The sequence below is a fragment of the Sorex araneus genome, chromosome 2 (genome assembly GCF_027595985.1).
Source record: "Sorex araneus isolate mSorAra2 chromosome 2, mSorAra2.pri, whole genome shotgun sequence".
In the NCBI taxonomy this organism is placed as follows: domain Eukaryota; kingdom Metazoa; phylum Chordata; class Mammalia; order Eulipotyphla; family Soricidae; genus Sorex; species Sorex araneus.
In genome coordinates, this window is record NC_073303.1 from 160,166,182 (window position 1) to 160,193,646 (window position 27,465).

Sequence of the window (27,465 nt, forward strand, 5' to 3'; positions counted from 1 at the left end):
TGCATTTGGGAACTCAGGGCACCTTTGATTTTTTTTTTTAATTTGGGGGGAGGGAAGCTGACTTTCTAATAATAGGAGTGGTATTGCACGATGAATGCATAAAAAGTAGGACCAAAGTATTATAAGTTTTAGTACGTCTATAAAAATGGTTAAAAATATTTAGTCAGGAGGTTGGGTCACATCTGGCTGTACTTTGGGGACCAGGCAGTGCTAGGATCGAACTGGGCTTCCCCACGTAAGGAAAGTGCTTTAACCCCTGTCTTATCTCTCCAGCCCTATTTACTTTGTATTTATTTATTATTATTTTGGCTTTGGGGCCATAACTGGTGGTGCACAGGGCTTACTCCTGGCCCTATATGTATGGGTCACTCCTAGCAGGGCCCAGGAGACCATATATGGTACAAGGGATAGAACTGGGAATGATATATGCAAGGCAAGTGCCTTAACCCCTGTACTAGCTCTCTGACCTGTATTTTTTATTATGTATGTATTTATTTATTTTTTGTTTTATTTTTATTTTGAATATTTTATATATATAGGCCTTTTGGGTCACACCCAGTGATGCACAGGGGTTACTCCTGGCTCTGCACTCAGGAATTACCCCTGGCAGTGCTCAGGGGACCATAAGGGATGCTGGGAATAGAACCCAGGTCGACCACATGCAAGGCAAACGCCCTATCCACTGTGCTATTTCTTCAGCCCAAATATTTTAAATATTTAATCAATGTGAAATATACAGTTCCAAAGTTGTTTATGATTGGGTTTTGGTCATACAATGTTCGAACAACACCCATCCTTTCATCAGTGTGAATTTCCTACCATCAGTGTTTCCAGTTTCCCTCCTTTCACCTCACACTCCTAGTCTGCCTCTATGGAAGCATGTTTCTTCTCTCTCTCTCTCTCTCTCTCTCTCTCTCTCTCTCTCTCTCTCTCCCCCCTCCCCTTTTTGGGCATTATGGTTTACATTACAGGTTCTGAAAGGTTATCAGTCTATCCCTCTACCTACATTCAGCACTCAGTTCTTGTCCAGAGTGATCATTTCCAACTATTACTGTCATAGTGGTCACTTCTTTATCCTAACTCTGCCCTCTCTGGCTCCTATTTTTAAAAGAGCAAATTTAGTAACAACTCAAAGAAAAGAGGTAGTGCATGAATGAGTTTTTAAAAATCATCCTCATTGCTCAACTTAAAGTGTAGTAACTATTGCTGGAAATCCATTATGATTTTAACCAGCCAGTTAAGAGACACGATAGGTGTCTTCTAATCTTAGGACTTCACTAACTCTTTTGGGGGGGTTGGATGAGGGGGGTCATATCCAGCAATGCTCAGGGTTATTACTGGCTTTGCACTCAGGAATTACTCCTGGAAGTGCTTGGGGACCATATAGGATTCCAGGGGTCAATCCCTGGATGGTCATATGCAAAGCAAATGTACCTCCTGTAGTATTGCTCCAGCACTTTACCATCTGGTGATAGCACTTTCATACAAATTTACCTGTCTTCAGGTATAAGGGCTTCAAATAAATACCCAAGACTTGGTTTAGAGTTCAAAGACAATTTATTGTCTCTATTGTGAAGCCCTCTTTCTATATATAATGATTTTCCTTCCCCCTTCTTCCACCTTTTCTTCTTTCACCCCCTTCACTTCTTCTTCACTCTGAAACTCTCATTTATCTATCTGGAACTGCACTTTTTCAATCAGTCCAGTTCCACTTGAAGAAATAAAATAGTTGATCTATTTTGAGACGTATAAATCTTTATTACTTCAATGTCCATTTTTGTTTTCTGTCAACTCTTCAGTGCTTTTTACTGCTGGTGCCGTAACACTTTCATTTTTTCTAATCCTTGAGTGTATCACTGTCATGGTAATGGTGGACAAACATGTTATGGTTCCTGTCATTGTGTAAACAATGCCTAAGAAGAAGCTCTTGCCTCCACTCCATGTCAAATTGGTAAGGACAATGGCCTTTTTTCCATGAAACATGGTGACTGGAAAGTCTAAGAAGATGTGTCAAGGATCTCTCTCAGCACTGCTTCACTTTGCAACTGCATATCTTTGGTTGCAACACCCAGATTAAACCATATGGAGTTGCAGACACTGTATTTAAATTAAAATGGTTAAATATTTCATTTCATATAGTCTTAATTTTTTTATTTTGGTATGGAGTCACACCGGGCAGTGTTGGGAGGTCACTCCAGCAATTGCTTGGGGAACATGCCATGCCAGGGATTGAACCTGGGGCTCATGCATACAAACCTTTGAGCTAACCCTGTGACCTTGGCCCAATTTTCGCCAAGCATTTCACTTGCATCTGCTGGTAAAAATCAGCCTCCTCTCTGCATAGCTGTAATCTGTGGACAAGAATCTGACACAGCACCAAATGACTAAGTAATGAGCAAAAGGAAATGAAAAGAACACAGAGAGGTCCTACAGCAAACCGAAATTTATGTTGATGAATCAGGAGTCCCAGGGTAAGGTCAAGTCCTTCCCGGGCCAAGGTCTGTATTCCTGTCTCAGGGAAAATTCTTCAAGAGCGAAGACCAAGAAAAAAAGGCAGAGAGTAAAACTTTTTTGTATTTTCGTTTTTGGTGGGAAAACCAAAGGTGGTACGTTCATTTGGGTTTTGAAAAGGCCAGGATGGGATTCACTGCTGAGGAAAAAACTGTTTGATGTGGGTTTGCTATCGTTAGTATGTTAATGATGTCATTTTGATTATGCATGTGGCCTGGGGTTTTAAAACATCTGGTGCCTTTTGTAAACCAAACTAATAAACAAATAAAGGCTTCTCATAGCAACGGCACAGGGACAGCAGCATTTCCCGGCAAAGCTCTTAAAACGCCTCAAATCACTTGGCAACACACTATTTAAAGGCACAAAGAAATGGCTAGGAGACCATCTTCTCTCTTTCTTTTACATAAAAATTCCTTTTTGTCATCAGGATCTTAGATGTCACCCTGAGTCATCCACCAGCCATCTCCCTCTGTTAAGAAGGGTTTTTTTTTTCTTCTTACAAGGACTATATTTTCTCCCTGAGAAGTGGTAGGTATTTTCTGCTAAGTCAGCAGGCTCTGAGGCTAGTTGGCCTGCCTCACACCAGGGCTCAACATAGCTAGTGCATATATACGGGTCTTAGGCTCAGGATGGAAGTTCTGTGTGGAAAATTTAGACTGGAGATCATCAATTAAAGTATGACTGCGAGTGAAGCCACCTGTGGATAGCATATTAGGAGAAAGGGCTAGAGCGATAGCACAGCGGGTAGGGTGTTTGCCTTGCACATGGCCAACCCAGGTTCGATTCCTCTGTCCCTCTTGGAGAGCCTGGCAAGCTATTGAGAGTATCCCGCACACACGGCAGAGCCTGGCAAGCTACCCGGGGCGTATTCAATATGCCAAAAACAGTAACAACAAGTCTCACAATGGAGACGGTACTGGTGCCTGCTCGAGCAAATCAATGAGCAGTGATACAGTGATACAGTGTCTCCCATGTTTGAAAGAAGGGTTCTCTTACTCTTACCCTTAGCATCAAACATACTGTACTACAATTGAACACAGCAGTTCATGAAGGTTCTCCCGGCTCCCCGACCTTGCCTCCGCCGCTCTCCTCCAGTCTCAGTTTTTGTTGTAAATATAAGTGCTTTAGTGGTAGGGCAATGACAGATCAAAGAGATCAAATCACAAGATACAAGTCCACAAGAACTCTTCCCTTGCCTCTTATTGGAGGAAGAAGAATTGCTCAAATTCCATTAAAGGGTTACGTTTGTAAATGTTCTATGATTTCCTCTTTAGTCTGTTAGGTATAATGCAGCATAAGAGAGAAAATGATTTCTTTTTAAACTTATCGATTTTACTGTTGGAGCTTTGTTATTTAATGCATTGCAACTCTATAGTTGTATCAACATTTGTGGCTTTTGTCTACATTCAAGAAAAATAAACAAATGAAAATGAGGAAACAATGTATGGGCCAGCGATGCGGCTCCAAGGGCTGGAGTGCAGGCTTTGCATGAGGGAGCTCTGATTCTTGGCACCCCTGAGCACTGTAGGGACTGAACCTTGAGCAACAACAGTGCTGGGAATGATCCCCTGGGTCCTTCTGGATGTGACCCAAAATCGAAAGAGAGATTGAGACAGACAGAGACAGAAACAGAGAAAAATAGAGATAGAGAGACAGACAGAGAGGAGAGAGAAGGATGGTTATGTGGGGCTTTTATTCCATTTTATAGAATTAGAGACTCTGCTAAAGGAGGGGAGGGGAGGTGAATTGTTAAGAATAGACATGGTTCCAACTCAAAGGAGGCAGATCTGAATGGACACATCCCACTTCCTTCTTTCAATGGAGAGATCCACATAATCTACTCTGTAGCTCTGTAGCTCTGTAGCACTGTCATCCCGTTGTTCATCGATTTGCTCAAGCAGGCACCAGTAACATCTCCATTGTGAGACTTGTTGTTACTATTTTTGGCATATCGAATATGCCCCGGGTAGCTTGGCAGGCTCTGACGTGCAGGCACAATACTCTCGGTAGCTTGCTGGGCTCTCGGAGGGACGGAGGAATCGAACCCGGGTTGGCCATGTGCAAGGCAAACACCCTACCCGCTGTGCTATTGCTCCAGCCCAAATAGTATATTAAAAATGGTTAACATGAGTGATTTGAGGAGTATTTAGGAGCCAGTCAAAATTTATACTATAAATATAAAATCCCTCTTGCTATTTTTATTCCCATGGATTCAGAACTCAACTTCCTGAAAAGTTATGCTGTCTCATACCATTCTAGAAAGGAGTACTCGATATCTATCCTTCTAAGCACTGGAGTAGCATAAAGTGAGTAAGAAAGCCCCTCCCCACCCCAAATTTACAACAAAAAAGCGAAGATTAATTTCATCAAGAAATGTACACAGTCAGGAGCTGGGGCAATAGCATAGCGGGTAGGGTGTTTGCCTTGCACACGGCTGACCCGGGTTTGATTCCCAGCATCCCATATGGTCCCCTTAGCACTGCCAGGAGTAATTCCTGAGTTCATGAGCCAGGAGTAACCCCTGAGCATCACCAGGTGTGACCCAAAAAGCAAAAAAGAAATGTACACATTCAGAGTAAACTTCTTCTGGAAATTTACTCTCAATAGGATAAAATAGGATAGAAGAAATAGGCAGACAATTTGGTGTGAGGAGCCTCTGGTTTGCTGAAGGGAGAGTGGCACAAAAAGCTCCCAGCTAGTAGGCCTGACCTGCCTCAGGCATGCTGGCGCCTGACCTAGCTGATGTCACAGTGGTGTGTGATCCCTCGAGAAATCCTGCTTCCAAGATAATTATGCTCCAGGGAGAATCAGGAAGAGACTTTAAGTCAGAAGACCAGAGATAGGGCAAATTGTACGAAAACACATAATTTCTTAACAAAATGATAGGGTTTGGTGTTATTATAGTCATGCCCTTTCATTTTAAAATCAAGAGTTACATGTGTATTTTGGAGTAAAACAAGTTTCAGACTCTCATCTTCAAACATCCTAAATTGGATCATGTGCTGGTCACCTGACTCTGCTGGCTCCGAGTCACCCTCCCCCCCCACCACACCCTCACCCCTAAGGCTATGGCATGCCATCTCAGTACAGAGTTAGAGTTCATGGTGCTCCTCAGGCTGGTGCTCCTCAGTCTAGGATACTAGATATACGTGGTCTGTGATGCTTTTATGTTTGTTAGTTTTGGTTTGGGGGCCACCCCCAGCTCTACTCAGGGTTTTACTCTAGGCTCTGTGCTCAAGGATCACTTCTGGCGGGTCTCAGAGGACCAGGGTGTTGGGGATTGGACCCCGGTACAAGGCAAACGCCCGATTTGCTGTCCTATTGCTTCAGCCTGTGGTCTGGGATCTTTTGCTAGAATGAAAGCTTCTATAGTTGCTCTTGTCTTTGTGTATTTTAGTCCATGTTCAAATACTTCTTATTAGCTTTCTATTTCTTTGGTCCTGTTTGTCATCTCATTTTATCCAATAGGGCTCTCATCAGTCCTTGAGATAGGAGTGTCTTAGGCTTAACGTTAAATTTGGGGGGCAGGGGGTGGTGTACAGAAATAATTCTCTACATATCATACCAACTCTCTCATACTCTTTTTTAACCACTAATTGCTTAAAAAAAGCACAGATTTGACTATATATCAATAGCAACTATATAGTGATAGAGTGATAGTGTTACCCTAAGAAATCTTACATATATGCATATACATAGACATATATCCATATTGGGTAGGCTAGAATAGTATGGAATGCATTATATCAATAACGAGTTCTTCCTCCTCAGAAAGAAGAATGGCAGAAAAGGATACTGTAGTTTATAGTGAAACTATAATTACCAGGAGGCAAGCCTTCAACAAAATATCCAGTCCTGTTGAGGAGACGGTAGAGTTTTTTGAAAGTGGGAAAGGCCGCTGTCCGCATCCACACAATGAAGTCCTCGTTGAGGAAACCATTGTTTTCTGGCTTCTCTTCATCTAGCTCATAGACAGGCTTCCGCCAGTTCGGAGGCTTTGCAGTTCCTGTGACGAAAATAATAGACATGTTTGACCAAAATCACCTACCTACCTCAGGTTTCCTTAAAATAGGAAAAATAGCAACTTTTGTATTCTTCAGAAAAGGTAAATACTTATAAGACCTTTAAAAAAAAAAAGAAATGTGTGCATATGTTTCTTTTTTTCTTTTTTGAATCACACCTGGCAATGCACAGGGGTCACTCCTGGCTCTGCACTCAGGAATTACCCCTCTCGGTGCTCAGGGGACCATATGGGATACTGGGAATCGAACCCGGCTCAGCCTCATGCAAGGCAAATGCCCTATCTGCTGTACTATCGCTCCAGCCCGTGTGTATATGTTTTTTGAGAAAGTGAAGTGGGGGTTGGTGGTGAAGAGCTAGGAAGGTAGTATCGAAGGGGGCAGCCTTAGTTTCCCATTGCTAGCGAGAAGCCACAATTTCTTTTGCCAGAAGCTCCATCTCTCCCCCATCCACCTAACATATCCTTCATCCCCAAGGTCCTATCTTAACATTCTAGGAATTACCCAGGACCATAACATTCTGCCCTAGAGCTTCGGCTCATGGGGGAGTTGACAGTGCCTGGGGGCAAATGGCTAGAAATACACACCAGTAACTTTACATCCTCTGTCAATTGATAAGAAATGTAAAACTACCAATTTCCACCTAATGGGTCTATAGGAACAGCCTTTACCTGCAATTTCCTTTTATCCTCTGTAGCATTTGTAAATGGATAGAAATTCAATTGACTAGAGAGCCATTTAAAGGGGTTGCGCAAAACTCCCTTTTAACTTAGTCCAATACTAAGTTCCTCCCTTGGGGAACTCCTTATCTTTTCTCTTTTACTTTCCAATAAATTTTTCTAGTTTCCAACTCTGAGTCTGAGCATCCTTTTTTTTTTTTTCCTTTTTGGGTCACATCCGATGATGCACAGGGGTTACTCCTGGCTCATGCACTCAGGAATTACTCCTGGCTGTGCTTGCAGGACCATATGGGATGCTGGGAATCGAAGCCGGGTTGGATGCATGCAAGGCAAATGCCCTACCCGCTGTACTATTGCTCCAGCCTGCATCTTTATTACTCAATATTTTCTTTTTTTCTTCCATTTTTTCCTTCCTTCCTTCCTTCCTTCCTTCCTTCCTTCCTTCCTTCCTTCCTTCCTTCCTTCCTTCCTTCCTTCCTTCCTTCCTTCCTTCCTTCCTTCTTCCTTCCTTCCTCCTTCTTTCTTTTTTATTGTTGAATCACTGTGAGAAACAGTTACAAAGCTTTCATGTTTACACCCATCCCTTCACCAGTGCATATTTTCTACCACCAATGTCCCCAAGTATCCACCCTCTTCCAAGGTCTCCCCTGCGTCTATGGCAGACAATCTCCCCCATACTCTCTCTCTACTTTTGGGGATTATGGTCTGCAATATAGATATTGAGAGGCTATCACACTTGGTCCTTTATCTACTTTAAGGACACATCTCCCATCCCGAACGATTCCTCCAACCATCTTTGACTTAATGATCCCTTCTCTATTCCAGCTGCCTTCTCCCCCAGCTCATGAGGCAGGCTTCCAACTGTGAAGCAATATTCCTGGCCCTTGTGTCTACTGTCCTTGGGTGTCAGTCTCATATTATGTTATTTTATATTCCACAAATGAGTGCAGTCATTCTATGTCTGTCCCTCTCTTTCTGACTCATTTCACTTAGCATGATACTCTCCATGACCATCCACTTATAAGCAAATTTCATGACTTTATCTTTCCTAACAGCTGCACAGTATTCCATTGTATAGATGTACCAAAGTTTCTTTAACCTGTCTTCTGTTCTTGGGCACTTGGGTTGTTTCCAGATTCTGGCCATTGTGAACTATGCTGCAATGAGCATATAGGTGCAGATGTCATTTCTATTGTGCTTTTTTGCATCTTCGGGATAAATTAAGAGGTGGTATTGTGGGGTCATGTGGAAGCTCAATTTCTAGTTTTTGAAGGACTGTCCATATTGTTTTCCCAAAAGGCTGGACCTGTCGGCATTCCCACCAACAATGAAAGAGTTGCTTTCTCCCCACATCCGCACCAACACTGGTTGTTCTTGTTCTTTTTGATGTGTGTGAGTCTTTGTAGTATGATATTTCATTGTTTTGATTTGCATCTCCCTGATGATTAGCCATGTAGAGCATTTTTTCATGTGCCTTTTGGCCATTTGTATTTCTTTTCTGAGGAAGCTTCTGTTCATTTCTTCTCCCAATTTTTTGATAGTGTTGGAGGATTTTTTTCTTGTACAATTCTACTAGAGTCTTGTATATCCTGGATATTAACCCCTTATCAGATGGGTATTGGTTAAATACCCTTTCCCATTCTGTGGCTCTCTCTGTATTTTGGTCACTTTCTTTTGAGGCGCAGAAGCTTCTTAGTCTAATGTAGTCCCATTTGTTTATGTTTGTTTCCACTTGCTTGGTCAGTGGTATTTCATCTTTAAAGATGCTTTTAGCTTCAAAAGGTCATGGTTACTCAATATTTTCATTCTTGGAAATGTCGAAGAACCTGGGAATCATGAACAAACAGAGATCTGCCGTCGTCACTTCTACCTCCAGTGCATCCGTACAGGCAGAGTGCTGCTGCTTTCCTGCTTGGCCACCCTTGGTGTCCCTGAGAAGGGCCTGGGTGTAGGCTGAAGGCTGATAAAATCTGCATGAGAACCTACATGGGCATGGGTGCTAGGGTGCTTCCCTGATCCCCATAGCTCTCTCCCCCTCCCACCCTCCACAACTGTTCAAATGAACTTGAGATCCGTTTAATCTGCACTGAATGGGATTTGATTCCTATCACCAGAGTTTTCAGGAAACCATGACCTTAGGCTGGAGGGAGGAATTAATTTTTTCAGAAAAAAAAAAAAGGAACCCTTGTCCCTTGACCTCTGCCCAGGCTTCTCAGGTTTATGTCTTCAATCCTCACAGAAAAGAATTTCAGGAGGAGACAAATGGCAAAGTAGTTTAATTTAGGAACTATGAAAGAGGAGATATAAAATAGTTTTACTTAGAAATATGAAAGTGGGATGGAGAGGGGGAATAGTATGTGTGTGTGAGAGAGAAAAAGAGAGATAGATTGATAAAAGAGAAATGTGTTTAAATGATCAAGGACTTCTGAGGGAGAAAGACTTAGTGGCTTTTGGGAAGGAGGGTAACTTTTTCTTCTTTCTGTTGTATTTTGGGACAACACCCAGTGGTGCTCAGGACTTAACTCCTGGATCTGTGCTTAAACATAACTCCTGGCAGTGCCCAGGGCACCATGTATGGTTCCAAGTGGAATGGAATCCAGGGTGGCTGTGTGCAAGGCAGGTGCCCTACCTGCTATACAATTGCTCTGGACCCCAGTAACATTTTTAGATCACATCTTGGTTTTATTACTTGCTGAGACTCTCGTCCCCAGAGGCGCCCCTCTAGCTGCCTGCTTCATAAGCAACCCGAGTATACAACTCATCATCATCATCATCATCATCATCATCATCATCATCATCATCATCATCATCATCTCCCTGTTGATCATCGAATTTGTCGAGCGGTCTCAGTAACGTCTCCATTCGTCCTAGCCTTGAGATTTTAGAAGCCTCTCTCTACTCGTCCTTCCCAACGATGCCACATTGGAGGCTCTTTCAGGGTCAAGGGAATGAGACCCAGCTTGTTACTAGTTTTGGCATAAGAATACAGCATGGGGAGTTTATGAGGCTCTCCCATGTGGGCAGGAAATTCTCGGTAGCTTGCCATTTTCTCCCAGAGGGAGAAGTAGGTTATAAGCTATCCCGTGGTCACTCTGGAAGCTTGCTTTTAAGTCTCTGGATGTTGGCCGTTGATGGGATCACATGGTGCCAAGGGCAGTCCATGGGTGTGACTGCCTAGCTACTGGAAAACGGGAAATCTGGGCGAGAGAAGATCCAAGCAGGCTTGGAGATCTCAGCCCTGGGTCCCACACACCTGGGTTTCTCTGCCGGTTCCTTCATGAGTGAGGCTCCTCTGAACGTGTGGAGAGGGGCCTTGAGCATGGCTGTGGCTAGGTTCCGAAGGTCTTCAGCTGCCGGGAACTCCACTCAGTGTGGGGAGGGAAGCCGGAGCCTATCCCCTTTGAGGGACCCCGGGGAAGACAGGCAGGTGCGCAGGCAAGAGACTCTTACTAGTATACAACTATTAAAAATAATGGTTGGGGGGGCTGGAGTGATAGCACAGCGGGTAGGGCATTTGCTTTGTACGTGGCTGACCCAGGTTCAATTCCCAGCATCCCATATGGTCCCCTGAGCGCAGCCAGGAGTAATTCCTGAGTGCATGAGCCAGGAGTAACCCCTGTGCAACACCAGATGTGACCCAAAAAGCAAAAAAAAAAAAAAAAAAAAGGTTAAGATCAGGGAGATAGTTGAAGGAGATGGGGTGTGTTTCTGACATACTCAGGACCCAAGTATCAATTTCTGGCATTGCATGGCCTACTGCAACATCTGGGGTTCTTTATCCCCCCCTTATAAAAAAAAGAAACAACAGAAAAATAATGATTACATTACAAAACAACTAATAACAAGTGGGCTTATAAAAGCAATAGTATATAATGATTATATTAATCAATTGCATTCCCACATACAATTGTAATACTGGCAAAAATCAGAAATACAATTCACCTCACTATAATATCAAAATATAAAATAGCTGGGACTTAATTTAGGAAAGATTGTCTACGAGTGGTCCATGAAAGTTTAAGAGCAAAAGTATTGTTCATCTGTTTTAAATCCAGAAATTATGTAAATTGTCAATGTAGACACCCTAGTGATAGACAAAACAACAAATTCCTTAACACATTGCTTATATTTCTTTCTCCTACATTTTTAATAACATCTCTCAAAAAAAAACAAAACCAAGAAGTAGGGCTCTTTTCCACTCTGGAGAAGCCCATGTTCTCTCTTGAACACATACTCCTTGTTTTCTCTCCCCTCACATCTCTCTACATTGTTTTCAGTTCAAAACAATTACACTTCACTGAAAAAAAATCACACTAACCCCCCCAACCCAAACCCAACAATTTTGGGGACCAGAGAGATAATGAAAAGGTTTATTTGCTTGCCTTGCATGTGGCTGGCCTCTGTTTAATCCCCAGCACTCCACATGGTCCCTGAGGCCCTACCAGGAGTAATCCCTGAGCACAGAGGCAGGAGTAAGCCCTGATGCTAAGTGTGGCCACAAAACAAAATAATACCCTATTCTTTCTTCCTTCCTTCCTTCCTTCCTTCCTTCCTTCCTTCCTTCCTTCCTTCCTTCCTTCCTTCCTTCCTTCCTTCCTTCCTTCCTCCCTCCCTCCCTTCCTCCCCTCCCCCTTCCTTCCTTCCTTCCTTCCTTCCTTCCTTCCTTCCTTCCTTCCTTCCTTCCTTCCTTCCTTCCTTCCTTCCTTCCTTCCTCCCTCCCTCCCTCCCTCCCTCCCTTCCTCCCCTCCCCCTTCCTTCCTTCCTTCCTTCCTTCCTTCCTTCCTTCCTTTCTTTCTTCTTTCTTTCTTTCTTTCTTTCTTTCTTTCTTTCTTTCTTTCTTTCTTTCTTTCTTTCTTTCTTTCTTTCTTTCTTTCTTTCTTACTTTCCTTTCTTCCTTTCTCTCCTTCTTTCACAGTAGTGCATTATGTTCTTTACTTCATCCCTTGCAGAGATGAAGGCCTTGCAGGCCCTCCCCATCCTTTCCATTTGAACTTTGGTAAACCTCAGTTTGTTATCAGAATCTAATGGTTTGTTTTCATTTTTTCTTTGTCCTTTACATACTAAATATGAGAGAGATAATCTGGCATGTTCTTTTCCCTCTTACTTCACTTAACAAGATATCTTCTAGATTCATCCAAGTTGCACCAAATGATAGGATTTCAACGTAACATCCCTTTGATTTCTTATTAGATCAATAGTCCTATGTTTCTCCTCATTATTCATATATTTTTATTTATGAATTATGTATGTGAAATGTCCTATGGCATATTTATGATAAAGGTGTTAAATGTTTATGTACTAATATTTATTGATATATTTGTTGTATAGATATGAACGTTATTAACTTCCTTCCTTAAGAAAACATTAAGAAAAAAAATGCATTGCTTTTTTCTAATAGTAAACTGGAAGAAGCTGTTTCCATTCAATAGAACATTCATTTCATGCTTCTGATAATATCAGATGGAAGTGTACATAGGTAGAGAGAATTTGACTGAATAATAGGTAAGTGAAAAAGGAAAAAGGAGTGATCAGAAATATTTCCCAAGACATAAAAAACAAGGTTTCTATAAAGAGATAAGAATGATAAGCTTATTTATGGCCCTTACCTTCAAATGCAACAGAAAGATCGCTAGAAACTGGATTCTGAAACTTGACATATTTATCTGTCCACCATGTAATTCCATTCCTCAGCATTGGGACTTGAATATGCGTAGATGAGTTTCGGTTGTAAGAAAGAATAATGGTGTCTACAAGGAAATTTAAAATTGTGATAGAGATGTGAACAAGCATGTTTTGTTAACCTTTAAAGTGCAGGATCAGAATCTGGGAGATGACTTGAGCAGGCTTTGTATGTTGGAGTGAAGGGTTTGATTTCTGCCACTATATGACATCCTGAGCACCCCCAGGAGTGACCCCTAAGTATTGTACTGGGAATAGCTGCTTGTAGACCCCCAAACAAAAATATGTATATATTTAATAGCACATAACCAGAAATAGCTGGAAAATAATCCTAGATTTTTTCAGACTCTTAACATATTTATCTGCCATAGGTACTGAAATAATATCTTTTTGTTTTCAAGTCACTTGTGGCAGTAACCAGGGCTTACTCCTAGCTCTGTGCTCAAGGATCACTTCTGGTGGTGCTTGCGGGACCATCTGGGGTGCCAGGGATTAAATTTGTGTCAGCTGCCTACTAGACAAGTACCTTCTCTCTGTATGATCTATCAATAAAGATCATCATTTTGCTACAAAGGCCCTAATTGTGTGTATGTGTGTGTGTGTGCGTGCGTGTGTATGTGTATATGTGTGTGTGTGTGTGTGTGTGTGTGTGTGTGTGTGTGTGTGTGTGTGTGTGTGTGTGTGTGGTACACCTAGTGGTGTTCAGGGATTACTCCTACCTCTTCGCTCAGAAATCACTCCTGGCAGGTTTGAGGGACCATAGGGAATGCCAGGGAGGATCAAACCCAGGTCAGCTGCATGCAAGACAGCCTCCCAAAAAGGTCTTAATTATTGAATAACATTGTTATGCTTGAAATTTAACTAATGTTTCTTTATTACTTCATATATCTAGGATGGGAGAGCTACTTGTGAATGAAGTAGAAAAGTGTATTTTTAAAAAATATTTCAAAAACTGGCACTTAGCTGCAGAAGTGATTTCCTGGACCCTTAAGATTTTACATACTTATCAAAGTATGGGACAGTGAGGGACAGTGACATAGCTCCATGGTGGAGGATATACTTTGTCCTTAAGACACCCTCAGCTTGATCCCCGTAACCTTATCCCCACCCCAATATACACAAAAGAAAGAAAACCAAGAAGAGGAGGAAAATCACCTACCATTGAACATACTGTTGGCAATCACACCACAAGGAGCAATGGGGACCCCATTGTCATAAGAATAGAATGGATAACAGTCATCAACGTTCTGGATTCAAGATGATACAGAAATGAGAGATGCTTTGGTAAACTCTTTTGGAGCATTACAGTAAGAACACTGGAAATATAAGTCAACCCAGACTGATTAATTGGCACAGACTAAGAAATTCTTGACTGCTGTTTTTTCCGGGCTTCTGACTGACTTAGACTAGGAAATATTTGTGTTCTGGATGTTTGTGTATATGCGCATACAAATTTTCCATGACTTTAAATATATATATAGGCTATGAATAAGTCTATAGGAAGTCACTTTACCTGGCCTGTGTGTGAAATGTTGCATTAAATCTGCATTGTAATGTATTTTAGAAAAACTTTTCAGTTGAAGTGCAATTTATGTTCTGAAAGTAAGCAAATTGTGAAGTCTACAATAAGATGCCATTATAGAGGATCTATGCCTGTAGCAGAGTAGATTTTTATTAGTGATTCCTAAAAAATCATTTGACTACCACTTTCACAATAATAACATCAGTAGCAAAAAAGGTTTCCTTCAAACTCTTCTTGCTAGCATACTGAGTAACACCTACCAAGAGGAAAATTTCATGATCCTTGGTCTGAAATGATATTAAGCTAAACCAAAAATTTCATTTAATCAAGTAGGTCCCAACTAACTTGTCTGGTTTCAAATATTCCTATTACAAGAAGAAAATGATAGACAAAAAAAATAGTTACTATTACAATGAACAGTGAGTGAAAGGATGACTATTGGATTGAGTATGATTCATTTTATTGTTTTAAAGTGAAAAAGTGCTTACAATAGCAGTAATGTGGAAAAGTCATAATTTATGCAAGAAAGAAATGTGCATTTTTGTCCTGAAAACTCTTAGCTTTTGAGTTTATTTTTTATCCCTTCTTTTACACTGAATGATCTATTTTTAATTACCTTCAGATCCACACCCAACAGTTGCTTGTTACTTCTGGATTGAATATAAGGATGGAGATTCTGATAGAAACCATACAATTTGTAGTACATATAAACATTACCCTGTGCAATACAAAAGCAAGAAGAGAACAAGAAAAGTTAATGGGGGAAAAAAAAACATGGGTAGGAAATTATAAACATAGTACAAACATGATGGGAATTAAGTGTTTTTTTAATATTAAGTAGAAATCCAAGAAATCGTTTAAAAACTCAGTGTTGGGAGTGAGAAAATAGCTGAAAGGGCTAATGTACGGCTTTGGATGTGGAAGGACCCAGGTTCGATCCCTGGCACTGCTTTCCCCCCTCACCACTGCTGGGAGAGACCCTGAACACTAAGCAGGAATAGCCTATGGGTATCACGTAATGTGATCCCAAATACCCCTCCTCCCAAATACTCGTCTACATACAGAATTATCAAAATGATCAAATACACTGGTCATTTGAAATTGGTTTTAAAATTGCATGATCGGTATGAACTTTACTAATAGACTGTATTATGCTCATGGAAATATCCAATATGACTGTTCATAATTAATGCTCTATCTCCTAAGCAATGAAGGCCTGCATTCAACAAGATGAAGGCTTGACATTTTTAAGTGTATCCATATGATAAGTTTTATATTTAGAATTAGCAATACTTAAAAATTCCTTTATAATTCCCTGAATCAATGGAACCTCTTATGACATGGAGTAGCAGCATTTAAAAAAATTATTTATTTATTTCGCATTTTGGGTCACATCCAGTGATGCTCAAGGGCTACTCCTAGCTCTGCACTCAGGAATTATTCCTGGTGGTACTTGGGGGACTATAAGAGGATTGAACGCAGGTCAGCCTCGAGCAAGGCAAATGGCCTACCCACTGTCCGATCGCTCTGGCTTGGAATAGCAGCATTTTTGAAAGATTTTCAGTCTCATCCTCAGAACCTTTAAGAGGGTAAGTCTGGCCAAATGGAAGCTGGTGGCCAGGGGAGACTCAGAGTAAGGGTGAAAGGTATAAGTGCGGCCTGAAACAGCATAGGAAGCTTCATCATTCATAAGAGAAAATGTCTAGAACACTGAAAAGGGAAGATGCGTGGTCATGACACAGAGGCAGACTACAAACAACATCATCCACAGGGCAGGTGTGAAGGGAGAGATCCAGGTGCAGCGGAAATGACTGGATATAGTTCCACACCCAAAGGGGAATATCTGTTGTTGGCCCCCTAGACAAAGAAGACATGAAATCTGCAGATTTACCATACATTTGCCTGGAAACTAAGAAGAAAATCTAATTTTATGTTAGCTCTATGTTAACAGGAAGTGTTTGAACAACCTCTCATGACTTTTTGCCATGGATTCAGCAAAAGAGGGCTCTGAAAGCATCATCTTACTTTGATTACTTGGAGGGCACAAGGCACAGAGCATTTTATGAGGTTCTTCTTTTAAATTCAGTGACACTTTGTGCAGGATTACATGTGGAAGGCAAAGTTTCATATGGACCTGGGCCTTGAGTGCATGTAATGTGTGCTAATTGCAAGCTGAAGGCCCTGGTGTTTGCCCTAGTATTTTGTTTGGAGTTTCGGGGGCGTTGGGGTGAGCACACCCTGCAATGCTCAGGGCTTACTCCTGTGTCTGTGCTCAGGAATCACTCCTAATGATGCTTGGGGACCACAAGTGGTGCTGGGGATTTGAAATCAGTTTGGCCGCAGGCAAGGCAAGGCAAGAGTCTTAACTCTGTATTAACTCTCTGGCCTGTAACCCTGTCTGTGTGTATGTGGGGGAGGAAGGGGCAGGAGGGAGGCTGCACTCATGTTTGCTCAGGGCTTACTCCTGGGTCTGTGCTCAGGGATCATTTCTAATGGGGTTCAGGGAACCATATATGGGCTGGGGATTGAACCTGGGTCAGCTGTCTACAAGGCAAATACCATTCTTGCTCTACTATCACTTGGGCCCTAGCTTCAATCCTCATTATTTTCAATTTAGTATTTGCAAATCAACCTACTAAAATGCATCTGTAATTCCCAAATTAATATTTTGTGGTTATTGGAAGACTTGGGAAGAGTGTTGAAAAGTTTAAGTAATACTTCTAGAGCACTATATCTCAATTTGTCTACTTTTATTCATTTGTTTGTGGGCCAATAAAAAACAATACCCAATAGTGCTCAGCAGTTACTCCTGGCTCTGTGTGCAGGGATAACTCCTGGCAGGGCTTGGGAGACCAGATGGGATGCCAAGGATTGAACCTGGGTCAGCTGCATGCAGGGCAAATGCCTTACCCATTGAACTATCACTTCAACCCATTTCTCAAATATTTTTCTTACTCTGGCTCCCTTTCAACCTTGTTTCCTTCCTGTTGCATATCCATCCTACTGGCTGGTCTCCTAAGCTCACAGCCTGGCTCCCTATTAGGGTATCCCACTGATCCACAGTTGACCAGAGGGCTCCCAGCTGAGAAAGGCTCTCTAGTACATATCATTAGCTAGGATTAAAGAAGGCTGATAGGTCAATAGGAGAACCAGTGTGTTTAAGTAAAATACCATAGAGGGACAGAGAGAGAGAGAGAGAGAGAGAGAGAGAGAGAGAGAGAGAGAGAGAGAGAAAAGATATATATATATATGTATACATATATACATACATACATACATATGTAATAAAAGTTCACTTCTACAGAGGCATACAAGGGCCAGGATCTCAGACTCTCAGTTGGTTGGATTTTTTTTTCTTTTTGGGTCACACTTGGCGATGCTCAGGGGTTACTCCTGGCTTTGCACTCAGGAATCACTCCTGACAGTGCTCAGGGGACCATATGGGATGCTGGGAATCGAACCCGGGTTGGCCACATGCAAGGCAAACCCATTGTGCTATCACTCCAGCCCCTGGTCGGATTTTTAAGAGAGCACTTTTGCTTGAAAGAAATCATTAGTAGATCTCAATACTTTATTTGCCTTTGGGATTTCAAAGGACACAGACAAATGGGAATTGAAGTCTTGTTGGAGTTTTATCTTCTGGACATTTTTCTCCAACAATTTAAGCTCTCTCAGCTACCAAGAATGAATCACCTTGGTTGGCACCTAGGTTTCAAACTTTTGATTTCCAGACTGTAAGAGAAAACATTTATATTGATTTAAGTACCTTACTCTCCCTCACTCCTCAAAAAACACCTAAAAAAGCCAAAAAAAAATCTTATAGAAGTACAACACTAAGTTGAGAAAGGCAAAAATAAGGCACTGTTGTAGAAAACTAGAATTTTGACCTCAAATAAAAGTATATCTGTATTTGTATAACATAGAGAAAACTTGCCCCACTGATTTTCCATAGGTTTCACTTACAAGCCAAGAACAACCCAGTAATTTCTATGCTACTTATATCAGCTATTTAAAAACTATTAGAGCTAGAAGATATATTCAAGATATTTCTGATGACAACATGTTTTCATTTGTAATCAAGGGAAAAATAAGAAACAGAATTAAAAACTTAACATTTCCTAAAACATAAAGTCAGATATTTCAATACTTTCCTCCATTTATTTAATACTTCAGCCTACATTCTGCATATCTACCATGCAACAGTATACTGTGCTTACATTACAGAGGAAGCAAAGATGTATGTATTTATTCAGTAAACCTTGATTAGGCACCTGCCTTCAGTCAGATATGGCTAAAGATACTTGAAATACAACAGAGGCAGACAAACAACACATATAATAAACAACTTACATAGAATTATGGAAACTAATAACAACTATGGAAAGAAATGAAATGACTATGGAAAGAAATAAAGTTATAGCAAGTTAACTTGGATCAGGAGTGCAGAAATGAGTTGATAGGCAGGTTGTGTTGTGAGATGGGGTAGCCAGTGTAAGCATTTTGGAATTGAGAATTGAGTCAACACTTGAAGGAGGTAGGAGAGTAAGTCAAGATACGTGAGCACGACAAAAGCGTGACTTGTTTGGGGAGATGAAGAGTCCAAAGAGATTGGATTGGGTGTGGTGGGAGGGTGGGGAAAGAATGAAGGGATCAGCTCAGAGAGGAAGAAATCAGATAATAAGAATTCAGGGGCCGGAGAGAGTACAATGGGTAGGGCGCTTGCATTGCACACAGTTTGATTCCCCGCACCTCAAACAGTCCCCTGAGCCCTCAAGGAGTGATCCCTGAGCACAACAGAGCCAGGAAAAAGCCCTGAGCACATCTGGGTGTGGTCTCCAAAACAAAACACAACAATCAGATCATGTTGTTCTTTTAGGACAGCTTTTTTTCACTAGCAGAAGAGGATGGGATTTGACTGGAGGGATTTCTGAGCAAAGGAATAACATGACATGACATACACCTTTAAAAACTTACTCCTCTTTACCTTGATCACATTCCATATTTCAACACAAAACTCACTATTGTTGTTGGAGTTCCCCCCCCCCAAAAAAAATGACAAGGAAGCATTTGATAGTTAGTTTTCCATTGCTGAGAATGAAGAGATATGAAGTCACTCGGCTGCGATAGGCTTAGGATTTCTGTATTTTAGTATTTTAGTAACTAAGTCCAGGGAGATTAATGTTAGAAATTGCATCATTTCCCTTCCTGGGGTAGCATGGGGCAATGGCTTAGCTATGCAGGCGGGGGTGGAGGGGTGGGAGGTATACTGGGGTTTTTGGTAGTGGAATATGGGCACTGGTGAAGAGATGGGTGTTCGAGCATTGTATAACTGAGACATAAGCCTGAGAACTTTGTAACTTTCCATATGTTGATTCAATAAAATAAATGATTAAAAAAATAAAAATAAAAACTTACTCCTCAATTTGAATCAGAGGGAGAGGGACAGACAAGAATAATCTCACCCGTGTGCAGAATATCAAGAAACACTGTGGGGAAATAACTAAAGCCCAAAGGCAATAGAAACGAAGAGCAGAATGGTCTTCAGTAGGAAGCTTGCTACTGGGTTGCGGTGGGAGGAAATAGTCCAGGAAGGGACCACTACAACAATGGTAGAGGGAAGTGGTCACTCTGGACCAGGACTAGGTACTGAAAGGAGGTAAAGTGATGTGTATAATATCCTATCAGTAGCAGTACTTTAAAACACAGTGCCTAAAAGTGGGAAGAGGAAAAAGGAAAACTTTAAACATTTTTGGCTGGGGACCAGGAGGGAAACTGGGAACACCAGTGAAGTGGTTGGTATCAGAATATTGTAGACATGAAACTCAATCATGAATGACTTCGTAACTCATGGTGATTCAATAAAATATATATGTTTATATATTATATATATATATATATATATATGACATGGCATATATATATGCCATGTCAGCCCATTGGCCCAGACTATATAGACCCTTAAGTCTCTGGACCCTGCAACCACAGACTTCTCCTAATTCCTCAATATTAAAATTCCAATAGCAGCACACCAAATTAGATGGGAAAGTCACATAGAACTCAACTAACTCAACAAACAGAAACAATAACATAGAAGGTTCAACTAGCAATAAGCAAACCCAATAAATTCTTAGACAAGGACTTAGCAGCCAACTTTATCATCAGATATAACAATTTTAACATAAAATTATTTTTTATACTTACTTTTTTTTTCTTTTTTGGGTCACACCTGGCAATGCACAGGGGTCACTCCTGACTCTGAACTCAGGAATTACTCCTGGCGGTGCTCAGGGACCATATGGGATGCTGGGAATCAACCCAGGTCGTCCGCATGCAAGGCAAACGCCCTACCCACTGTGCTATTGCTCCAGCCCTAGATAAAATTTTCAAGGAAGTTAAGTGCATATTGAGAGGAGAAAAAGACTAAAGTCCTTTGGATTGAAACTTAAGAGCTTGGAGAAAACAGAAAACAAAGGAAAAGGGCAGTCAGAAAGCTAAGAGGCAACCCCTGCTTTTATTCTTGAAAGCATACCGTATTATCCTGAAAAAGGAATGCCTTGGAGGGGAAGTGAGCATTTCTGCCCAGAGATTTGACAAGCAGTAAGAATGGACTGCTGGGTTTCTCTTTAGTCATTGGTAATTTGCAGAAGCATGGGTAACCTCACAATTTCACTGACTGTTGGGGGCAAAAACCTGATTAGAATGGGTTACAAGAGAACGAGAAGACAGGAATCAGAAATAGGCATGACAGACAACTTTTCTGAGTTTTCCTGCTAATGGAAGAATTGGGCAAATGGGGGAAAAAATTGGTTTGCTTTGTTGGTGGGGGCACATTGGCAGTAGTCAGGATTACTCCTGACTCTGCACTCAGGGACCACTCCTGGCGGGACTCAGGGGACTGTGCAGGGTGTTGGGGATTGAACCCAAGTCGGCTGCACGCAAGACAAGCACCTTGCCTGCTGTGCTCTCTCCCTCCACTCCTGCTTTTATTTTTAAGAGACAAAATAATAGGTTTGTGTGTTGGTGAGGGTGAGAATGATGCAGGAGACAGAATTCATGATGTAAGAGAGAACTGTTGTGTTAATTCTATCTATCTATCTATCTATCTATCTATCTATCTATCTATCTATCTATCTATCTATCTATCTATCTATCTTTGTGGGTCTGGGGATGGAAGTTAGGGCCTTACACAGCAAGGCAAGTGATTAACTGCTAAGCCAAATCCCTGGCTCTAAATTCATTCCTTTTAAAGGCAAACAAAGATGATATCTAAGCACAAGAGACATTCAGATTTGAGCATGTATAGTTGTTTTAGGAGGGTTCAGTTTGCAGTGCCAATGCCTGTGGGTGGATCGTGGTGATGTGGCATGTACAGCACAATCCTAACCCTAATAGTCTATAAGATGCAATACTAGTGATTATGGGTCAGAGGGAGGGAAACAGCACTCCTGAGAGACACTGGTAGGTAAATTCTTGCTGGGGACATGAGTGAAAGGAGGCTCAGGGAATGCTTTGAACAAGTGAGATCTTATAGCTGACAGGACAAAAGGAAAAAAAAGGGAGGAAGAGGAAGAGAAGGAGAAGAAGGAAGAAAGACAAAGAAGCACAGAGAGAGAGGCATTTATGGAAAAGAAAGTCAGCTGGTTTGGGACAAGTACAAGGTCCTCTGTGGAGTTTAACTTAAGTTGAGGAGCACTTGGCCTCGGGTGGCGGAAGAGCAATCCAAAGGACTGCTCTCTCAGGTGATGGGCAGGACTGGGAACTTCTTTTGCATGTAACAGTTGATTGAAAGGGAGAGAAGCCAAGGGTTAAATGAACTTAGGTTGCTCTGCTACTAGAGATGCAGGAGTTAAGCCGGAATGCTATAGAGAACAAGAAGTAACGGAGGACAGTTCAGAGGGGTGGAGTACAGTATCCATGCCATAGGCTGGGATGACAAGGGAGCAAGGGAAAGAGTTTGATGATGGGTCTTTCTTTCTTTCTTTCTTTCTTTCTTTCTTTCTTTCTTTCTTTCTTTCTTTCTTTCTTTCTTTCTTTCTTTCTTTCTTTCTTTCTTTCTTTCTTTCTTTCTTTCTTTCTTTCTTTCTTTCTCTTTCTCTCTTTTTCTCTTCCTTCCTTCCTTCCTTCCTTCCTTCCTTCCTTCCTTCCTTCCTTCCTTCCTTCCTTCCTTCCTTCCTTCCTTCCTTCCTTCCTTCCTTCCTTTTTTCTTTCTTTCTTCCTTTCTTCCTTTCTTTCTCTTTCCTTCCTTTCTTTTTCTTTCTTTTTTCTATTTTTCACCTTGACATACACCGTTACAAAGCTGTTCTTGGTCAGGTTTCAGTCATACAATGTTCCAACACCCATCCCTCTCAGTGTACATTTCCCACCATAATTGTCCCCAGTTTCCATCCTGCAAAACCCCTCCCCAGGCACTTTTCTTCTCTTTCTCTCTCTCTGTCTCTTTCTCTCTCTTTTTTTTTTTTTGCTTTTTGGGTCACACCCGGTGATGCACAGGGGTTACTCCTGGCTCTGCACTCAGGAATTACCCCTGGTGGTGCTCAGGGAACCATATGGGATGCTGGGAATCGAACCCGGGTCAGCCATGTGCAAGGCAAATGCCCTACCGGCTGTGCTATCGCTCCAGCCCCTCTTTCTCTTTCTTTTTTTTTTTTTTTGTGTGTGTGTGTCTCTGCCTGTCTCTCCCCTCTTTGGGGCATTATGATTTGCAATACAGGTACGTAGATGTTATCATGTTTGTTCCTTTACCTACTTTCAGCACTCAGTTCTTACCCAGACTGATCATTTCCAACTATCTTTGTCATAGTGATCCCTTCTCTATTCCAACTACTTTCTCCCCCAGCATTTGAGACAGCTTCGAACCGTGAACCAATCCTCCTGGCCCATGTTTCTACTGTCCTTCGATATTAGTCTCATACTGTGTTTTTTAAAATATCCCATGAATGAGTGAAATCATCCTATGTCTGTCCCTTTCCTTCTGACTCATTGTACTCAGCATGATACTCTCCATGGCACTGTTGTTGTTCATTGTTTTGGGAATCTACATCTGGCAGTGCTGGGGGGTTGTTCCAAGTGATTCTCAGAGGACTGTGTGGTTTCTGGAACCCAATCTGGCATCCTGCAGGCAAAGCATGAACTCTGGTACTTTGAATTCTCTCCAACCCTTGGGGATAAGTCTTTAAGAGAAAGGCAAGTGAGGAAGGTTTTTTTTTTTTTTCAGATGATGATGATGATGATGATGATGATGAATTTGGTTTGGACCCTGCTTCATTTGAGATGGAAGCCTTAAGGTTGAATACTTCGTGAGAAACTTAGGAGAAGCCCTGTCTGTAGTTAGATTCATGTATGAAGGGGACAAGGGGAGATAAAGCAGAGGGTCTTCTGATGGGTAAGATGTACAGAGTCCAAAAGAGGGCTGACAGTGTTAAGTCAGTTCTTCACGTGATTTAGGTAAGATTGTGGAGACCCTGAGAAGTTGCCCCTCTGATTGACTTCAGGGAACCCTGCAGGGCATGGTCTGGCAGCCGGGTTTGCTCCAAGGCCACGCCTTTCATGGCTGCCCCCATTTTCTCTCACAAGCAGTCTCCTGCATCTAGTCCCCCTAAAAATCTTTTGTATGTCTGATAACTGTCTTGGCATCTGCTTCTCAAAGAACCTGGACTGACTCAGACTTTAATCAGCTCAAGAACAAAAATTTCTCTTAATATTTCTCAAGCATTTCAAACAGGCCAGGAGTCAGTCGCCTTAAAGATTAGAGAGCTGCACATACAGAATGACTTGGAGGGAGAGATTCAAAGAGGGTGCCACCAGGTGTGTTAAGGACCCCCCTCCCCCCCCACTGCTGTGTTACCTTGGCCAAGTCATTCCACCTCTCAGCACATTGATTTTCTCACTACAAAGTGAGTGATTAGGTTTAACAGCCTCTACAATCTCCTGTCACTTTGTTACTTGGAGTAAAACCTGCTTGATGTTAAGAATTATGCTATAAAGTTTGATAGGACAAGAAACTGGAAATTGAAAACAAAGAAGAATAAAATTCTGAAAGAAAAAAGGTGGGGGGTGGCAGAGGAGAGTTGGTTGAGTACTCAGCACTTTGAGATCCCCTGCCCTTATGCCAGTTCATGTTTTGTATTTTTAGATTCTGAAAGCTTTTGCTGGAAATCATGATCTTCCTGTCAAGTGTCAAATAGCTCATTGAAAGCTCTTAAATTCCACTTACCTTCATTGCCTTGGGAAGGGTAAAGGGGATTGAGCAGTGGCATTCTTCCTCGAAATTATGGGCATTTTCCCGCAAGGTTGCACAATTTGCACATATCTTTGTGTAATTAACCTGCCAGTCAGAAAGAACAATTAGTCATTATAGAGTTACATGAAGATGTATCATCACATATAAGTCCTGAGTCTTCAAGCTGTCTGCACCCAGCACTGCAAGGACATGAATAACTGCAGTCTTTGTTCAGCATAGTGTGTCTGCAGACATTTAAGGTCGGGGGCTTGCTTAGTCTTTCCATTTGAATCTGGCAGCATTGTTCTCTGACCAGGAAGTCGTTATTTTGATAGCATTTTTATGTAACCTATTGTGATGAAGCCTTTGACTTTCATCAATCAAGAGGTGTTGCTGGAAGGTATTAGCTCATAAGTCAGGAGATATGGGCTCACAGCCTGAGTCCAATCAGCTTCACGGAGAAGTCATTTCACTGCTTCTATTCTGTGACCCATTTTTCTGTGTCCGGAGATTAAAACCACATAGGAAATGTTCCTGAAATGCAGAGCTATTGACATACATGAAATAGTTCTCATTTTAAAATGCTGCTCAGTCTGTTTCCTATCAGTCAAATTCTGTTTATAATGGCATAGCAAACTCTTAAAAAATGAAAAAGGAGTGTATCCCAAATGGACAAATCCTTGAGCTCTAGCTGAGAGAACCAGTTATAGAAAAATGCAATTATAAGGGAAAGGGAGGGGTGCCCAATCAGAAGCATGGCACAGCCTGGAGGCTGTGCAGTTGCTTCTGCTTTAAGGAGCACTGCACTCAGACGCCCAGGGTTGTTGTGGGGTGTTGTTGTGATTTCTGGTTTTTTGCCCTCCTCATTTTATTTAATTTTTTAGCTTTTTGAGTCACACCCGGTAATGCTCAGGGGTTACTCCTGGCTCTGCACTCAGGAATTCCTCCTGGTGGTGCTCAAGGGACCATATGGGATAGTGGGAATAGAACCCCAGTCGGGCCACATGCAGGCAAACACCCTACCCGCTGTGCTATCATTCTAGCCCTGCCCCCTCACTTTTATAATTAGCTTATGAAAGGGCAAGAGGAACCAGGCAGCAAAGGAATACTGGTGGTGGGATTGGTGTTGGAACATTGTTTGCCGGAAACAACTCTATTATGAACAAACAAACAATTTGTAAAACAAAGTATCTCAATTAACACCCCTGAAAAAAATTAACATTAAAAATAAACCCAACATAGATACACCAAGCATTTAGGATGAATTTTTCACTATAACAGAGTATGAACTTAAGTGACAAAACACATGAAATCATACAATAGTGAAAAATAATCTTTTCTAATTAGTTTTCTAGAGTAGAAGTTCACACAATTTGTTCTGCAGGCCAAATCTAGCTGCCGGTTTAAAAAAATTGATCATCTTTGCTGAAAGTGAGCTAGCAAAGGCACCCCCCTCCCCCAATACACATTTAAATTTATATACCACATAGGGTCATTAAGAGAAGAAGGGTACTGGTGATGGGTGTGGTATTGGAATTATGTACATGAGAAACCATTATCTTGTGCAGGTTTTTTTTCTGGGAGGCGGGACACCCAGTGATGATCAGGGCTTACTCCTGGTTCTGTACTCAGGGATCACTCCTTTCGGGTGACCACATAGAGTTGTCAGGCATCAAACCTGGGTCTGCCACATGCAAGACTCACTGCTTGAAGGCCAGGCTTCACTGAAAGTAGGTATCTTTAGTCCTCATTCTTTACCAATTTCATTCTTTGGGCCAAAGAGTTTGGGCCACACTCAAGTTCGAGGGACTTGTGGGGCGGTGGGGAGGGGTGTGCATATGATGCTGGGCCTCTCCATACTAAGAACATGCTTGGATGCTCAGCCCATTGGGCTATCTTTCTGGCCCACCTCATTTGCTTTATTGATATGATTCACTGGTATCTGGCATTTGTTTAGCCTCATCTCTTGTCCAGCCTTTCAATTCTTTGCTTAGTCTTCTGCCAACACAAAAAACATCTAACTTTGCCAGGCCCCAATAAACAAATATGGCTGAACTGACTCAGCTGAGAAAGTTAGTCTGCAAGAGGGACTAGGGAAAGCAGCCACCACACCAAGGCTTTGTCCATCTAGCTAAAAGGTGTCTCCACTAGCTTTAAAAAAAAAAAGGATAAAATTTGGTTTCCTCTTGCTGGGTTCTGTTTTCAAATGTGACCAAGTCAGTCCCAAAGCTGAAACTCATAAAAATTACATTAAACTATCAAATGTGACGAACCTCTATTTCTGTGATGCTTTTCGCAGACAATATAAGGATGATGCCCATGCTAGTGCAGAATATCCCGATAGCATAAAAGGAGAAGAGAACTCTCTTGGGCGAGTATTGTATCCGGACGGCAGGCAATTGCTGCTGCTTAAAGGCAGTGTTGTCTGGCAGTTTGGACTGGGTTATCTTCATGCTGGTTCTGTAGGTGGCTCAGATATACTTTTGAGACATTTATAATACTACAAATAGTAATACCATAAAATGATAATATTAGACTAGAAAGTAATGCAAAGCTTCCTTTGCAGTTACAGTCTCTCTAATTCCTGGAATTGTTACTTAACCAGACTTAGCCACTGCTAAGTTGGCTTGTGCCACATGTCTTGCCTAAGAAGACCAGACCACAGCAGGGTCTGTGTAAAATAACATACGGCAACATTAGGAAGTATTACAGTCAGCTCTTTCTGGGATGTAGTGATTAGTGAAAGGTGATTCGTTCCTGAAAAGGGTAGTGTATTTATCTTTAAGAACTTGCCCAAATCCTTAGAGATCAACATTAGGAAAAAAAAAAGAAGAA

At 41.7% G+C, this 27,465-nt stretch overlaps 1 protein-coding gene across 1 annotated transcript; it reads right to left on the minus strand.

Moving 5' to 3' along the window:
• Nucleotides 1-1,764: 1,764 nt before the first annotated feature.
• On the minus strand, nucleotides 1,765-27,083 carry LOC101557697 (cell cycle control protein 50C-like). Its single transcript, XM_004606824.2, has 7 exons — nucleotides 26,904-27,083; nucleotides 24,625-24,735; nucleotides 15,028-15,129; nucleotides 14,049-14,136; nucleotides 12,817-12,957; nucleotides 6,308-6,517; nucleotides 1,765-1,997 (listed from the first exon to the last, which is right to left on the minus strand). The coding sequence occupies exons 1-7, from the start codon at nucleotides 27,081-27,083 to the stop codon at nucleotides 1,765-1,767; spliced, it is 1,065 nt and encodes a 354-aa protein (XP_004606881.2).
• Between the last annotated feature and the right edge of the window lie 382 nt (nucleotides 27,084-27,465).

Excerpts from the sequence above, each read along its gene's own strand:
- LOC101557697 (XM_004606824.2), bottom strand. The coding sequence starts at position 27,083 with ATGAAGATAACCCAGTCCAAACTGCCAGACAACACTGCCTTTAAGCAG. Across the intron at positions 14,137-15,027 it reads TGTTGGGTGTGGATCTGAAG|AACGTTGATGACTGTTATCC; the intron begins GTAATTAAAAAT and ends TCTTGAATCCAG. Across the intron at positions 6,518-12,816 it reads TCTTTCTGTTGCATTTGAAG|GAACTGCAAAGCCTCCGAAC; the intron begins GTAAGGGCCATA and ends TTTTCGTCACAG.